This window comes from Scomber japonicus, chromosome 16 (genome assembly GCF_027409825.1).
Source record: "Scomber japonicus isolate fScoJap1 chromosome 16, fScoJap1.pri, whole genome shotgun sequence".
Lineage (NCBI taxonomy): Eukaryota > Metazoa > Chordata > Actinopteri > Scombriformes > Scombridae > Scomber > Scomber japonicus.
Window position 1 is genome coordinate 28,501,795 of NC_070593.1, and position 18,542 is coordinate 28,520,336.

Consider the following 18,542-nt stretch of genomic DNA (forward strand, 5'->3'; position numbering starts at 1 on the left):
AGAGTTTAAGAACAGCTAGTTTAGATATTGACAAAAGCTTATTTAGAGCTTCACCACAACTTGTATAGAGCTTTAGAACAGTTTGTTAGAAGCTTGAGAATAGTTTGTTTGAAGCTTGAACAGTTTTAGACCCTGAGAACAGCTTATTTAGAGTTTAAGAAAAGCCAGTTTAGGTACTGACTACAGCTTTTTAGAGCTTGAGAACAGTTTTAGACCCTGAGAACAGACTTGTTTCCAGACTGAGAGCAGCTTATTTAGAGCTTTAAAACAGTTTGTTTAAAGCTTGTCAACAATTTGGCTCGAGATCAGCTCAGAGTTTAAGAACAGCTTGTTTAGATATTGACAACAGCTTTTTAGAGCTTGAGAAGAGTAGTTTTAGAGCTTGAGAACAGCTTGTTTAGAGCTTGACAATACCTGTGGAGGGAGGATCGGGTTTACACACAGTGAGCTGATTGAGGAACGCGATGCCAAATAGTTTTGGGCCTTGAGAACAGCTTATTTAGAGCTTCAGAACAGTTTGTTTAGAGTCTGAGAAGAGGTTGGAGGTTGAGAACATGTTTTAAACTTCCAGAACAGCTTGTTCAGAACTTGAAGGAAGTTGGAACTTGAGAACAGCTCTTTTAGAGTACGAGAGTAAACTGTTTAGAGATTGAGAACAGCTTGTTTAGAGGTTGCTTGGACCATGAAAACACACATGCTTAAAAGGAAAGAGGTGAATTGGCTGGAATCATTCAAAACAAAATGGATTTGTTTGGAAATATACTTACAGGTAATAAGTGAGACTTTCTGAATAAGCAGACACTTAATCTGGGCTTCATGATAAAATATCTCTTAATCAACTCCTGATGCTTGCCCACATTTATGTGGGAACAGACCTGAGAAAACAAAAAGCATTGTAACAATCACATATTTGAGACATTGCCATAAATATTTATTAATACTTCTGATTGACTTATGAATAAGAATCAGCATGTTCCAAGGCTATGTGAATAGTTAGAACTGTTATAATATAAAAGTTAATACTCACCTCTACACAAACAGGAAGTGGTGGGGACTGTGACTGGGTCCTCCAGCTCTGTGAAAACAAAAGCAGAAAGAATGGTAAAGTCTTGCTGGGTGCCAGATGCTGACAAAGGTACATGAAGTGGAGGGAAGAAGGGTCCAACACTAGTCCCAGACAAGCTTTTCAACACATTTTTGACACAGCCTAAAATCATCACCAGACCACACGGCCCTGCTGTGAAATTTCGGAGCCCCACAGCTGCAACCAATCATAGCAGTCAGTTTTGTGCAGCAGAGACAAGTCTTTACATTAAAAGGAGCGCCCTCACGTTTGCTGGTAATCAAAAACATAATGCAACCTGATGCTCATCTATGGAGCTACTTTCAAGGAGTAAATCAAATCTAACGTAATTATTCATCTGCCTTTGCCAAGAATGAAGTTCAACAGCTCTGAAAGTGAGTTTTCTGACATATTCAGTGCCAAAGAGGTGTTTCCAACCAGAACAGAGCTGCACTTGGGATTCCGATACTGGCAGCCTCAACGTTTCAAACGTACAAGATGTCAACACTCAGGTGAGGAATTAAGAGGAGAAGTTAAAAGCTCAGAGTGGTTTTACAGCACTGTGGAGCTAAGTGTGGTGTGTGATGTGATGAACTCCACCTCCACCATCATTCTGCTTCTTTACAGCTGCATTTTCAACACTGTTACAGTCCAGCTGCTACAAATGTTGGGCCATCTGCTGCAGTTTTAGTAACACAATTTATACATTTACTTATTAATTTTATTCTGGCTATCTCACAACCTGCATCTTTGGTTTTCGGCTCACATATCAAACAGCATGGACGTGTGTCAGTACAGCCTGATGAGCAGAACCATGTCACGATACACCTCTGTCCTTATTCCCCTGCATCAGTAATGTTAAAAAAGCAGCATTACAGCTGCTGTACTTTGATGAAACCTTCTTGGGAGTTCTGCTGTCTATTTCACAAAGTTCAAAAGCACTGAAACCAATAGAAAATACTTTAAAATGAATTCTGTAGCCTCACACAACACCATACACACAATTTTAAAGCTCAAAGATGGAAACGTGTTTGGGCAAATACCAATACCAATATTAGGGAGTAAATATATTCCAATATTCAATATACAGATATATCAGCTGATAATCTTATATATACAGAATATGTTCATAAAATGCACTTTTTTTGCAATCTGGTTATCAAACACTTGTGATAAAGATGTGTAATAAATGGGGGTAGGCTATTTTACAGTTTAAATATGAACATAGTGCACTGAAACAGTACATTTCACTCGGAATTTAATCATTATAAATGAATTATCCTTTTCATTCATTATCCAAACAGCTTATCCTCTCAGCGGGGCTGGAGCCAATCCCAGCTGTCATTGGGCGAGAGGCGGGGTACAACCCTGGACAGGTCATCACAGGTCTAACATATAGAGACGGAGGAGAACAACCTCCACACAGAAGAAGCCCAGCTGGCCAGCAGGTTCAACCCCAGAACCTTCTTGCTGTGAAGAGACAGTAAACATTGCACCACTGTGCCGCCCAATAATTATAACTTCCTATAAATAATAAAAAGCATTCAACAAAAAAAAAACATGCATAAAAAACTTAAACTGAAAAATAAAAAGGATCAAATATAAAATATTGGTACATATTCCGATACTGATATATCTGTGATAGGCCAATATTGGCCGATAGTATCGGCTGATGGATATATCAGTCTGGCTCTACCCCCCAAATATATATATATATATATATATATATATATATATATATATTTTCAGACATAAATGAACCAATGAACGAACTGCCCTGGATGTAGCTCCCTCTGCAGTTAACCATAATGCTGCTACAGACAGCTAGTTCCTGTCATTACTTTCATTCAGACTCTCAAACCATCATTATACACGAGGCCTCGTTCACCTGAATCTCAATCTGAATGTCCAGGATGTGGCTAGCTAGCCAGCTGTACCCAGCATGCCGTTCAGCAGTGTCATTTTCCAGATGTACAATTATTAGTGTTACAAATTGTTTATGCGTCACAAACTGTTATGTACATTGGTGCTTTGCCTTGTTAGTTAGTTAGTTAGTTAGCTGTGGATTATTAATTGTTGTGTTATAATAAGAAGGTTACGCAGGTATTAGGGTTCCCCTCTCAGTTGGCCTCAACTGTAGCACTCTTTGTGGTGATTATACTGTGAATGTTCCCACCTATTCAAGAGTCACAGCTAATATTTAAGCTATATATAAAAAGGTATATGAAAATGTCATCTCATATGGGAAATTGAAACCACTACACTAGATTTATGCACTAAATGTGGACACACTGTGGACAGGAGGAATGATTACAGAGAGGAAAACTCTTTACTGTTCATATGGACACATGACTGCTGTTACAAGATAGACTTGAACAATTGCGAAGCTGTTCTTTATTGTAAGAAACTGAATATGTCTGTGGATCAGTAGTTACCACAACAGTGTCATACATCAGTAAAAATCTGTACAAGCCTGTGAGATTAGCCTTATTAGTGACATAAGGCAAATTAGGCAGCAGTTTATGAAGAACAGTGACATATCACTCATCAACACATGCTTCTAAAACAAGACTGTCGTACCATCAAACACTATCAACCTCTGTGTCACTTCTAGAATCATGAACATTAGCTCTTTGACTTAAGACTGCTACATTCACAATATTTTGTTCATAAGATGGTTAATTAAACAGATTCACGTATGATGATCATTTGGCCTACATATGTAATTACTAGTATATATGCAAGTACTGTCATGAGAAGCTTTCATCACAAGACACACTTTGTATGTTAAGACATTTGGAGTTTTACACTATATGTGTTAGTACCTATTAATGTGACTGTACAGTCTTCAGACATATACTGAGAGCTACAGAAATGTGTATGAACAGCTTCAATGTTTGTCTTCTTTTAAACATGATAACAGCGTGTTACATATTTACTACAAGTGTTGGTCTGATAACCTTGATCCAAACTTCAGTCTTAAAGGACTTAAATGTGCCACAGCTGTGAGCTCATGTTGACACACTGACACATCTGATGTTGTCTCACAGTCTGGAACAACAGTTGCTGCCAGCAACTCAGTCCAGTGTGTGTGGCAGCTGTGATCAGCAAGTTACACATACAGAACTCAATGTTCAGAACAACATTAGCCACAATCATTCATTAGCACTGCGTTCTATCGACAAGCTCCAACTGTACGACCTCAGCACAATATGACATTCATTTCAACCCAACCCGCACTATATTACCTAGTATTAACACACGTCCATCTTTGTGGAGTATGATCATATTATATTAACAGGTTCTGCACTCACATAATAAGTGTGAATGAATATATTATAACAGAAAGCCTTCAGCTGAGAAGCAGGACATCTAACCATTAACGATTGAGTGGCTAGCGGGGAGCATGCTGACTAACGTTAGTTAGCAACCAAGCTGCTATCATTTTGCCAAGCGTTAGCTAACACTAGTTAGCCTGGTAAATACGCAGTATCATAAGACTATTTGATTAAATGTCCTGTGTTCCAGCTTTCAGTTTTCTTCACTCCAAAGATAACAGAACAATTCAACGTCCTTGGCCTTACAGCTGATGAAAAAGTAGCCGAGCCGTTAGCTAACATGAACAAACACCTGGCTGCTAACGCTAACATGACAAACACACATATGTAGGTTTGGTTAGCTCTACGTTTGGTGTACCACGCTGGGAAGAAAAATTCCTTACAAACTAAGTTCAACAATATCTCTGATAGTTTATTAGCATCTTACACAACGTTACCAACTCAACACACACTCGCTGAACTGCAGTGGAAACCCTGTTGCAGTCTTAGCTAGCTAACTTCAGCTAGCACTACTGTATGGAATGAGACGCAGTTATTGAGCGTCTGAATAAGCAAAACCACCGTCTGCCTGTGTGTTTATGGAGCTAAAATGAAGAAAGGCTTCATCCAAAATGTCCAGCGTGTAATGCAACACAACGTGTGAGCAGTGACTGCAGCCACCATGCACCATGTCACACACACACACATAGACACACACAGCTAACAGCTAATAGCTAGCAAAGGCCAACATATCTAAAAGAGTATACCAGCAAGACGGATAGCAGAATGCAGTACACCATCTCACCTGATGTGTGTTATTCAATTGATCTTCTTGGCTAAAAAGATTGGAAGTGATTCGTATATTATCCTCACTGCCATTCACTGTTGCTGTCCCGATTTGGTGGCTACTCGTCCACGGTGGGACCACTTCCTTTCACCTGGGCCTCTGCTACGCCAAAACATTAACGTAAACTGCGTAACCATCGGCTAGTACTCCGGAAAGCCAGTCTAGGAAAGTGAACGAGAATCGCTATTCTCCGTAATGTGCCAGAAGTCTGGAGCTCTGTCACTGGCCTCATCAGAGAGAAGAAAGACGCTGAGCTGCCCTCAGTTCATGTGTTCTAGAGCAACATTTGGCAGCTCTGCTTGATTAGCATGACACTACACTACACCAGTTTTTTTTATTCTATTTTTTTCTTTCATTAATAAAAGCACAAGTGAAGGAACACTTGAGGATAGATAGATAGATAGATAGATAGATAGATAGATAGATAGATAGATAGATAGATAGATAGATAGATAGATAGGTAGATAGACTTTATTCATCTCCATAAGGGAAATTCATGTATCCAATAGCTCATACATAAACACGAAACGCAAATACATACATAAATAACAACAAATAATATATACAAATAGCCTAAAAGTTAAAAAATAATTTAAAAAAAATTTAAAAACCTAAAAATGATCAAACTATGCAAAAATATACAAGAAAATTATATTAAGTGTAGGAAAGACTATTCAGAATAATAATTGCAGTGCCCCGTCACTATCTTATGATGTTATCATTGTAAAGTCTGATGGCAAAGATTAAATAAGAAAAATAAGAAAAAGAAACGGTCTAAAAAGGAAAGGAACAGATTGAGAATTGTTCAAAACACAAAAACATTTCACAAAACACAATGACATGTCATTGTCCTTAAATGTTGTGTTTTGTGAAATGTTGTGTTTGGTCAAATGTTGTTGTGTTTTGACGCTCAAGGCCACCATGATGAATAAAACAAAATAAAATGAAAAATAAGAAAAATAACATCAGTAACTATACATAGTACATTGCGTAGCTTAGCCATAAACATGATTTATACACTGTACAAAAAATGTGCCTGCACAGAAGTAATGAGTCTTGTTAATCATATGGAAGCTGGGATATCTATAGTTAATAAAGCATGTAATATAATGTGAATATAATTATAGTTGCATTAATGTATGTAAATATAAAATACATAGATAAAGATACAAAAGTGTTATATAATGTTTATATGCACTCTATCTTATACTTTGGTGGGATCAGTCTCTGCCTGAATGAGCTGTCCATGTGCAACACTTCACCATGAGATGAGAAGGGTTATCAATGGCACTGATTTTCTCCCTCATTCTCTCTGCCTCTGCCTCCACACTGTGTAGGTCCAGCTCAACAGCAGATGTGACCTCTCTGACCCGCTTATTTATTCTGCTTAATGCCAGAGCACCGGCTGCCACAGACTGATAGAGATGATATAATGATGAACATGATGGTATCTACCAACTGACACCAAACTATAATACATATGCAGTTTATCCACTGTGGCTCTGAGGCAAAGTTTCATATATTTTCCATGATTTTCCACCTTCAGAGAGCTGAAAAGCAAATACTGCAGATGTATTCGATCATTTACATCTATGTGTCTCTATAAAGTATTTATCCACAAATACATTGTATGGTGAGACATTAGAGCACATGACAATGTGGAATTATGCAAGAGATGGGCATATAATTATCAGCAAGTTATTTAAAATTCATATGATAAACACTTTCCTGATCTAGCATGCTTCAGATACAACTTAAGTGTAGCAATATAAGAACATTTCTCTGTCTTTATGTGCAGTTTAGTAATCCTCCTAAATCTGTTCAGCCTTCTGGAAATTGTTACCTGCTATGTGATGTCCACTAGATGGCAGTGTTACTACACATACAAGGCATGACATGTCCTGAAGGAGAGGTACTGTCCAGATACACAGACCTGCAGAAAAGAATAAACTATAACATAATGTGCAGGTTTCAGCCAACATACAGACAAATATATGTACTGTATATAGATGCTTAACTGGATGTTTCAGCCTGTTGCTGTGACAGGCCAACGTGTCCACCATATTGGACCAGGCAAGACTGGTGGTAAACAAATACAAGTTAACTGGGTAACTGCAATTCTGGATAAAAAACACTATAACATTTACATTTTAATTAGTTGTTTTTATATTGAAGGGTTTATGATCTACATGGAGTACTTAGTTATGCAGAATCATGATAATTAGGCTATCATCACTGCTAGACTCTCAAGAGAAGAGTGTGTATCAATGTTAGGCTAACAGTACATGAACTGAATTATTTGCACAGATTTAATGTCAAGAGCATTGTCCACAAGGACACCTATGTGGATTGGTAGATAGTTATGGTCATGCAGAATTGCAGAGGTGTTAACAAAAACTTTTCAATTTCCTCTGCTGCTATAGCAGAGAATATCTCAATAGCAGATAGTGACATGGTCTTATCAGTCCTGTTTACTCCTGGCAATAACGTGCCATGTTATCAAGTCTAGACACATTGTCATTAACAGCTGTCTCTATTATGTGTCTGGAGCTGACCATTTGTGTCCAGATCTCATTGCTGCCTAACTCACTTCTGCTAGAAGGTCAAACAGCCCCACTCAAAGTTATTACATCAGACAAGCACCAGTTTTGTTCTTAGTGCTGGCTTAAGAGGTAAGAGCTAATCGATAATAATACATATATGACCTATTCCAACTGTTCAGATTACTTCAACAATGTACATCTGTGCTCTTTCACCATGAGAAAACAGAAAATGCCTGGGAACCTACCTGCAGGAGGATTGTTATTCCAGCAGCCCAGAAAACAATCATGGCATCATGATCATGATGGTAAACAAGGATACAGTCTGCCTCAAGAGAGCACCAAGTAATTTGGTTCATTAAAAGTTGTAAATGGACATCTCTATAAATATTCATGGGATGTGACACAACAACACAGGGTAACAAGTTAGGGCAGTGACCAATAGATACTGTACCTCCAGTAATGGAAATTTTGCTCTGTTGACTCACAGTGAGTTTAATCAGAGAGACTGATGGCAAATGATACAAAGTTATTTTTAAACCTGAAATGTTTCAGGCTATTGAGAAAACATTCAGGCCCGGTTTTCTGGTCAGCAAATTGTTTTACTGCAAAATTACTGGGTGCACCTTAGGAGTATAAACCAGTGTCAGGGTTAGGATGCCTCAAGGACATCAAAGCAACTAGGAACAATAGGAGTTTCCTCTGTAGAGTGTCTGAGCTCAGCCTTAGAGATAGGGTAAGGAGCTCAGACAGTCGGGGGAGGCTAAGAGTAGATCCGCTGCTGCTTCGCATCGAAACGAGCCAGCTTAGGTGGTGTGGGCACCTGGTCTTCTGGGCACATCCAACTAGGAGGAGACCCTAGGGCAGACCCAGGGATTACATATCTCTCCTGGCCCAGGAACACCTTGGGATCCCCCAGGAGGAGCTGATGAGTATGGCTGGGGAGAGGGATGTCTGGGTTTCATTGCTCAGCCTAATGCCACCACAACCTGGCCCCCAGATAAGCGGTAAAAAAATGGATGGATGGATGGATGGATGGATGGAATGATATTACAAGAAAACTGTGCCACAACTGTCACCTGTATGAACTGAAAAACACTGGACATAGAATAATTCCAACAGTAACAAAACAGTAGACTGCAAAAAGATCGAAACAGAGAGAACAGAGCGTCATATGAAACTTTTAACTTACAACAGAAGCTTCACAATTTTAAAAGACTTCATTGGTTGGAAGGAGTGAGCCATCTTTCATCACCAAACTGATCAACTATTCCTTGCCTCTCAACAAGAACTCTTCTCTCTCAGTCCAATTCAAATGGCCCTATGGAGCTTTGATTGCAGCTGTTCTCTATGTCAAAGAGCCTGTCAATCATCTAAAAGAAAATGTTGGCATTAACTGAAAGCACCTGAATGCACCATAAATATATAATGTTTTGTGCTTCCATGAATCATTTCTAAAATATAAAAAAATCAACCCTAGCATGCCAGTAAACTTTGATGAGAAACAATGTTTGCATTGCATTGTAGTATTATCCCAATGGATTCGGCTGTTGCTTGAGTGTTTAAACTGTGATGGAAGCCAAGGTCCCTCTGTGTGCACAGAGCTACTGTAACAGAGAGACTCAAGGACACCTTCATCTTCAGGGGACTGAAATACATGTTTGTCTGTCACCTTGTTGGCAGCATGCAATCCATCTTTTTTCTAACCCTAACCCTTGGACGTCATTTAGATGAACAATGAATGTCCAGTTGATCTTGCCAGCGGTGCTATTGTTATTGGCCTGTAAGCCTGCAACATATTCCATGCAAGCTACAACATGTGGCAAGCATCCATCATCACAAACACCCTCTCAACAGTCACTGGATCTGCAAAAAAGGTTTTTAGGGGTTTAAGAGGGCCTTTAACTGGCACCCAAGTGGGTTTCACATGTTAACATTGGAGGCATGCATATTCATTGTAAAACATAGTGCTCTCATGCTATCAATCTTTATTTATATAGCACCAAATCAACCTCTCATATAGAGCAGGTCTAGACTGTGCTTTCTAATTTGATTTAAAGAGACACAACATTCCACCAGGAGCAGCACTTTGTGACAGTGGCAAGGAAATCTTCCCTTTCTATGCTTATGCAGTTCCTCCAACGCATGCCCAGTTTGGACCTCCTGTGTATATGGTGACAGAGACTTGGTGAGGTACTATGCAACTGGAGCCTTCCAATGACCTTGTAAGCCAACCACCGTAAAAAAGAGCCTCAGTGGCAACATCCATTTCATTCATACAATCCCCCATGTCCACAAATCCGGATATTTTCTGGGTATGAGAATGGTACTGGACCTGTTTTTTGACAGCCATGGTATCTGACGTGAGATTCACACATCCATATTCAGCTGGGTCTTCCTCTCATCTTCAGCAGGTCCAACATCATTATGTTGGGGCCAGGCTTGGCATCCACAGAACCCATCCACCTTTGTAAAATGAAAAAGTAGGTATCCAATGTCCCTGCTGCTCAATATTTTAAAATAGATATATGATAAACATTATTTAAAGTAGGCAGCAGTTGATGTTCTTTACCCCTCTGTCTAGGCCCCCTAGTGGCAAGGAGGTCCTAGACATGTGCCTAGAGTATCTGTGTGTATATCCAGCCTATGGCAGAATTTCCATCTTTTACAAATTCAGAGAAGAGTCCTCTGACCGGCTCTCTTGAGCTTTTCTTGAATTTTGTCTCACAATGCATCACTGACAATAACTGAACATTCAGAAAGGAGAACAACAAAAACATTTACAGCCAAGTGTGACATTAACTAGTTATCAATCCGTATAGCCTAGTGATACACCCACTGTTTGGAGAAGGAAAATGAAGACAGATGGTTTAGCTCCATCTCTAAACCTGACACTCTGACCTGTACTGTCAGTCTTCTGGCTTGCAGAGCTCACAGAGCACAAATGACTCACAAATGGTAGAAAAACCTCCCCTTCTTACTGTTACTCCCCACTGCCTCCTCAAATTATTATTTCTTTGGGATACCTTCAAAGTCTGAGAAAAGGTAGTTGGCCAGCTAACTACAGTCACATTCATTATGTCAGCCGAAACTAGTAACTTGCCTTAAAACACCAATATAGAGATATAGAAAATCTTGATTATGGGCAATTATTGCTAACATTAGCTATTAAAAGTCTGTTGTTGTGTCTTACCTGTGAAAGGTAAGACCCAACAATTGTTCAAGACTATGCAAAGATTTGTACAGCCTGAAGCTGCACACGAGCCTGACATCTTTTTTTCCAGTCCAGTTTACTGACAGTTATGGCAATTTGCCATCTTACATGCACTCCTGCAGTGAAACGCTCCCCCTTCGTGGGACACATAGAGCTTATATGGTTGACTTGACATGGTAGACCACATTACATTTTCAGGACAGCGGATTCTGGATTCTGGATTCTGGATCACAAGGCTATTGTTTTTGACCTATATGAGTAGCTTATAGGCTAATCCCATTAAAATTATTTAGCCAATGTGAAATGCCTTCAACTTGCAGAAAAAATCCATATAATTTTGCAATTATGACTAGGGTATATTTCCATTGTTCTGCAATAAGAACATTTTGGTTTGTGTTCATTAAACCTGTTTCGTAATTATCTTTTATGAATTACATGTTTTAAAGATTTTGTTTTGAAAAAAACATGAATTATTTACACAGGTGTAAAATAACTGTAATTACTTTACACCTATGTAAAAACACAAATGTATTCCTTCATTTGGCTGTGATATTAAAATGAATATTAGGGAATGCATATCACATTATGCATATTATATTACGGCACATACAATCCAGCAGTCAATGTGGCATCTATGTAATATGTCTGTGAGCTAACCAACCTAATGTGAGATTTATAGTATTTTACACAACCTCAGTCAACATAATAAATCAGGATTATGGTTTGAATATACATCATTTATGACATTGTTTATTAATTGTAAATGCTGTATACTGGACCATGATTGGCTCTAAACTGGTTCTGATGTCACAAATACATCTTCAATTGAGATTTAAGAAGAACTCAGAGAAACTTTCCATCTCCAGCAGATGGATGTAAAAAAACAGACTCAGCACAGAAAAGAGAACAATCGACTAAAGGAACAAGAAGAAACACACATTTTTGAATGGAGTGGGACTTTAATTAAACTCAACCTTCTGGCTTTTTCTGGGACTTTTAACTACATCACATGGATTTAACCAGTAGTGTGTTATTTTTCATTTGAGTTGAAAAACAAAAACAATTATTAATAATTAGCAGTAATTCTCTGTGGGTTGGTCATTATGAACCGCCTCTTTCATTTCACCATTTGCTGATTGTTCATGTTCACAATGCAAACCAAAAATAGCCTGAATAACATAGTTCACTCATTTGAATAGCTTTAAACTATTCCTAGACATCCAAAACCTCTGCCAACACTATGGAAAGCACAGACAAAACACACACAACAAGGGACAAAGAGTTTAAAAGATGTCATTTATTGCACATGGTTGGTGCTGTTGAAACTGGAATCATTGTATATTTGAGGCTCCCATACAAAAGCTAATAATATGCTTTTACTAGGTCAGTCCTTTCAATGTTTTGGTGGTGGCTGGGGTGGGGGATGGCTGGTAGCCATGGTCACTTGAGACACAGACACACACACACACACACACACACACACACACACACACACCTTACATCCTTGTAAAGACCTTAAGTCAAAGTAGTCAAAGTTAAATCGATTTTATTTGTATAGCCCAATATCACAAATAACACATTTGCCTCAGAAGGTTTACAGGCTGTACAGTAACATAACAGCCTCTGTCCTTAGACCCTCTATTCAAATAATGAAAAACTCCATAAAAACAAAAGAGCAACAAAGGAGATCCTGGTAGATGCATAATAAACTTCCTCTCTCCCTCTCTCTCTCTTTAACTCGTGTCCCAGACTCTGAAGGACAGCTGCAGTATTTTGGGACTCAGGCCAAAAATTGCCCAAGTGTATCTTGGGAAAATTTGGAGTAATATCATCTGTGCATGATAAGACTTTAGCATAAGGCATGTTAAGTAGTCAACATTATCCACAGTATTAAGATAGACATGTTTGTATTTCAAAGGTTCATCTGGTACATACAATCATTTCCAGCCCCTTAAACCAGCCTGGAAAGTTAAGACACGCTATGAACCTAAACTCACTTCTGATTCACATTTAGGATAAAGCTAAAGGCCTCAAATTACTTGATAGTCACTTGTAAAGAACTCTTGGAGGGAGTACAGTATGCTCATTCTAAACTCTACAAAGAGACTACTTGATGACCAATGTTTGTTTTCTCATGACAGAGAACATTATTTTATGATACAACATCCAAATAATTTAATGTTTATTTCAGCATTACTGACACTGTAATGCCTGAGATTCTGAAAATTCTGAGTCTAAATCACTAATTTTTTATAGATATGAGTTGATAACAATGACTGCAGCTGCAACTAAAGGCACTGAAATATGCCTTCAATCCTACATTTTGACATTGCCAACATTTACAGTATAATTATACCTTTTATTTGACATGAAGAAATCCCTGCAAAACTACTTCCTGTTAGTAAAGTATAGATATTAAAAAGGCAGGAGGGAGGCATGTGCATCCAAATGAATTCTTCAGCAAGTGCTGGATCACGCAACCAAACCAAAATCAAACCACTGACAATTTTAACTCACTTAAGTTAATTGAAATAATTTTGCCTTAATTATAGATTCAACAAATATTTATCTAATGATCATGAGAAGAAAGTTGACATCATGTAAAGATCATAATATAATTATTCCACAATCAAAACATAATAACTCTCTTGGCCTCAATGATCTTCCATACAACCCTAAACTCTAAACTAGCTGTTGATTGAAGGCGGGTTGAGAAAAACAAAGTGTAAAACTTAGCTGTGTCCCAATTCTATACTACATATTCATTGTTAGCTAAGTTTGGAGTCATAAATGTAAATACACAAACTAAATCTGTTTGATTTTTGAGTGTGGAAACACAGCTGCCTCAGGACCATAAACCCTTCAGAGCCGTTTTTAATGTGAGTCTGCTGATTTTTGGTAATTTAATTAACTTCCATTTGTTTGAGAATGTTCTTGTCTGTGTTGGCTTACACTTAAAAAAGCTCTGGGTAAAAAAAAAGCCTGGAAGTGGACCCTTAGTTAGGAATGTTTCGTCAAATATTTCAAACATCAGGAATGCTTAAAAAAGTAGTAAGTCTTTAAGAAACAAGCTGCTTCCTCTTTGGAGAAGATTTGACTGGCAGTGGCTTTTTCTCAAAGTAACAGTTTGATTTATATCTGTCGATGCATTCATTGCTGAGTCTTCTGTTGCTTGTATAACTGTACAAACAGTACCACTGTCCTACAGTCTGTACTGTGTGCAGTCAGTAAATGGTATGGAATGGGGACACAGCTCTTGTCCTCACAAGGATAAAAGTACAAAAACACATCCGCACACATACTTGAGCTGTGATTATGATGCACTGTGCCGTGGGCCGACCCAGTTTGGACTGAATTTGAATGAATGGCTTTTCTGCTGCTCCTCTGAGTATGAAGGAGCTTTATTTATCCTCACAGTAAACAGAGACACTATGCACTGGACGGGCTGTTGCAGAACAACATTTGCGCTTGTTGTATGGAGGACAAAGTGTGACAATGTTCAAATAAATGAAAGATGTTGAGTATCACTTTGTCATTGTGTTTCACTACAGACATTATTCAAAAAATAACATATTTCATTGTAAAGCATTCTCTTTCCATTGACAGGCTTGGATGAGATCAAGCATAGCTGAATCACATAAAACATTTCTTTATCATAAAACTTTTTAGAAATCCATTCATAAATCTTATGAGCCATAAAATATTACAAATACATATTCTGCCTCAACTATTTTACAATATAGGGGGGGGGGGTTGATGGTTTAGTACAAGAGTTCTACTAGAATGTCCTGCATGTTAAAAATAATATTTTCATTGTTGGGCTTATGGTGAGTTGTGCACTCTCTGTATCAACATTTCCAACACTCTTTGGCAGTTTGTGAACTCTTTAAAAAGTGCAACAGATCCAAAGGTCACCCTTCATTCAGACTGATTAGCTCTCCTTACAACAAACACAAGTACAAGCCTGACTTTATCATTTATATTCTTGTTTTCACTTTCCCATTTCGGCCTGAAGCACTTTTTAAAACATCTTCTTCTGGGTTAAATGGCTTTTCAGATAGGCAACTGTGCATCCATACATCCATAGTATATATATATTTATATTTATATATCTCTATCTACAAATCAGTGTGTGCTGTACAGTCAGTACACCCGTCTGCTTTGCACAGCAATAAACCACAAACAACAGGAGCAGGTCTGTGACAGAGGATTAGGGTCACGCTGAGGAGATCTCAAGAATAAAATTGTAATATATGGAAACATTATGAGAATAAAGACATTTTTAGTAGGCAGTAAGTTAGGCAGTACGGTTTTACAAGGAAAAAGTCTTAATAACATGAGGTGAAGATGAAGAGAATACATCTTTTTTTAAACTTTCATATAAAATTACAATCTAACTTGTAACACTATGAATTTTCCTTCCTTTATTCTTTCAATTACGACTTGTGAAATACCAATTTTCTTCTTTCTTAAAGTCTGTGTAAAGTGAATTCAGACATTTTCTTCTAAACACATTAAATAGGTCATAAATGTATTTCTAAAAAAGGTGTAAAAAGCATTTCAACCATTTAGATTTGAATTGTGGAGCTAGGCTTCACAAACTGTGTTTCAAGATTTCTGTGTTCAGGATTTAGTGGGCGGGTCTGAAAATCACTGCCGCATGATTAGCATAAACCTGCCCCTGCTGCTGTAGAGGTATAAATACATTGAGTTAGCCACCGAGTTAGCCGTCAAGCTAGCAGCTGAGTTAGCTGCCGCGCTAGTAGCCGAGTTAGCCGCCGAGCTAGTAGCCGAGTTAGCCGCTGAGCTAGTACCAGAGCTAGCAGCTGAGTTAGCAGCAGAAAGCTGTCAGACGTCGTGGCCATGTTTCTGGTGGAGGTGGTGACTTTGATTGACAGGTGACACGTGGTAGGGGGCGGGGTTTCAGAGAACTCGGCGGGCACTCCCACAGTGTTTGGGAGCAGAGAAAGAGGCAGAATTTTACACAACTTTGAAGCCTAATTTCATATATTTGGCGGTTTTTTAATCATTCAAATTTGGCAGGGTGGTTAACAACACACTTTTCTGTGGTATGTCAAACTCAGAACACACATTTATTCTTCCTTTACACAGACTTTAAGATATCATTATACAGTATCTTTTTGTAAAATCATGATTTCATTCTTGCATTATGACTTCCTCTTTGTACAACTGCAACTTTATTCTTGAAACTTTTTCTCAGAATTACAATTACTTTTTTAAATTATATTTTTTCTCAAAATACTATGACTTTATTCTTGGCCTGCATGTCTTTATTTTCCTTGTAAAATTACAACTTACTTTTTCCCTTTTTCTCAGGTTTAATTTATAATTATAACAGTTTTTTTGTTACAATTTATACGACCATGATTTTGTTCCTCATAAAATTATGACATTTATCTTTTGACATTATGACTTTTTATTTCATAAAATGACAATTTCACTCTCATAACATTATGAGTTTTGTGTACAAATGATTACTTTAAAATATCACAAGTTTAAAATGTTAAAATTCATACAACCATGATTTTTTTCTCATAAAATTATGACTTTTATCTTTAGACATTAAGACTTTTTTTCTCATAAAATTACAATTTCACTCTCATAACATTGAGTTTTGTGTAGAAATGATTAGTGTATGATTGTATTCCTCCCCAGCAGTTACCCTATTACTTTGTCATACAGATCACTTCAAGCCACATCGAAAGCAAAAAAACTAACAAAAAAAAGCTCTAGTAGTTTGAAATATACATCTTTTAAATGCCTTCACTTGATCTGGAATAAGTGTACTGAGAAGGAAATAGGAGTGGCAGTTGAGCTGTATGTGTGTGTGTGTGTTTGTTATGGTGCGCCAAGGTGTATGTTTGTATCTGATAAAATAAACTCTTTTTTCATGTGACGTGTGTGTGTGCATGCAAGTGTGTGTACATGTATGTCTGTGTATCTGTATCTGTGTGTGTGTGTGTGTGTGTGGGAGTGTATCTTCAGTGGTTGAGGTTAAGCAGCAGGCTGGGCAGTGACTTCAGATCCATCTGTGGTAGTAACCAGAAACAATAGAGCAGCAGCCACAGCAGCAGCAGCAGATATGGCTCGCAGCTGTCACTCCACCTACACACACACACACACACATACACGCACACGCACACGCACACACACACGCACACACACAGAAATAAAAAGAGAAGAATGTTTAGAACAAGGTCAGTGATCACAGTCACAAGCAGCGCTGCTGCCACCAGGTTCCAGTCATTAGACAAATCAAATCTCATGTTAGCCACAAAGTAAATATTCATGATACATTTATTTTGGGTGTTCTCATGTGCTGTGTCCTGATTTAGGCTGCACTTTCTTGCCAGTCTGCATTCAGCAGTAATTAAGTCTTACTGGGTCCACAAAACTATTTTATTCTAAGAAATGAGAGTGAGAAATACTCCACAATGTTTGCTGGTACACTGAGTGAGCCTCCGTCACACTGGAAATATGTAAACTTGACATACTCAAGTGAGCATATGTCACTGGTAGATATATGACATAATGTGCAATACAAAGCCAGTGCAGCATGTAAGTAAACTAAGCCAGATTGATCTTATTGTCAGTCTGCATTGAGAGGTTCATTACAGGTTCATTGAAGGTTCCTGATACGTGACGCAGCACAAGAAGCAGTAAACATTCACAACTAAAAAGCTGGAATCAGATATGAAAGCACTAAAACACCATATACATATTTATTTTAGTTTGACTTTTCCTAATGTGAACCACAGTATACACAAATGGAAATAAAACGCATCATTTTTGCATGTGTGTGCAGCTGATTCACATTTGTTGTTCATGCAAATGTACAATTTTGACCTGTGTATATTAAAAACATCAACAAGTCACCATTCAAACATGTTGAATTCTTCATATTCTATATATAGACTATATATAGTGATTTAAATGTATTTTTTCACCATAAATTAATAGAATACACTTTATTTGCTTATTCCTTAAAGATTAATCAAATATTAATAATAACTGATGGTGAATTTATGAATGAGAATTGGTGTAGAGTCTAATTATGAGTCAGAATATGAACAGTATGTGAGGGTTAAAAAATGACTCTGAACAATTAATAAATTATCATTATTATTATTATTATTAGTTGCTGATTAATTTAATAGTTGGTGACTTATCGACTGCAGCTCTAATACTATGAGTGACAATTTTACTAGTCTGGATCATTACAGCTGGAGCCTGACCGATATATATCAGTCAGCTGATATTAGCCTATCACAGATATATCGGTGTATGTGTTTATGTGTTTCCTTTTTTTTTAAAAAAAAACAGTTATATAGGCAGCATTTTAAGTTTGACCTTTTTCTTCATTTAAGTTTTATGTATCTATTATAAAATAATACATGTTTTATTCATATTCATTCATATTCATTCATAATTCTAATGATTAAATTCCCAGTTAGGTTTATTGTTTTCAGTGCACTGATGTCATTTTATACGACAAAGTTTATTGTTAAACTGCAAAATATCACACCTTTATTACATTTGA

At 37.6% G+C, this 18,542-nt stretch overlaps 2 protein-coding genes across 3 annotated transcripts in view; both read right to left on the bottom strand.

Moving 5' to 3' along the window:
• dicer1 (dicer 1, ribonuclease type III) overlaps positions 1–5,314 on the bottom strand; it is a 32,010-nt gene extending 26,696 nt beyond the window's left edge. The window contains exons 1-3 of the mRNA XM_053335331.1: positions 5,186–5,314; positions 1,028–1,075; positions 768–875 (exon numbers count right to left, since the gene is read on the bottom strand). The gene's annotated coding sequence lies outside the window, so the exon portion shown is untranslated. The remainder of the gene's footprint in view (positions 1–767; positions 876–1,027; positions 1,076–5,185) is intronic.
• An 11,005-nt stretch (positions 5,315–16,319) lies between these two features.
• Positions 16,320–18,542, bottom strand: part of clmna (calmin a) — a 59,206-nt gene continuing 56,983 nt past the window's right edge. For both annotated transcript variants that reach the window (XM_053335928.1, XM_053335927.1), the window contains one exon: positions 16,320–17,107. In XM_053335928.1, the coding sequence (XP_053191903.1) occupies positions 16,984–17,107 (124 nt within the window). In that variant the 3' untranslated portion in view covers positions 16,320–16,983. The remainder of the gene's footprint in view (positions 17,108–18,542) is intronic.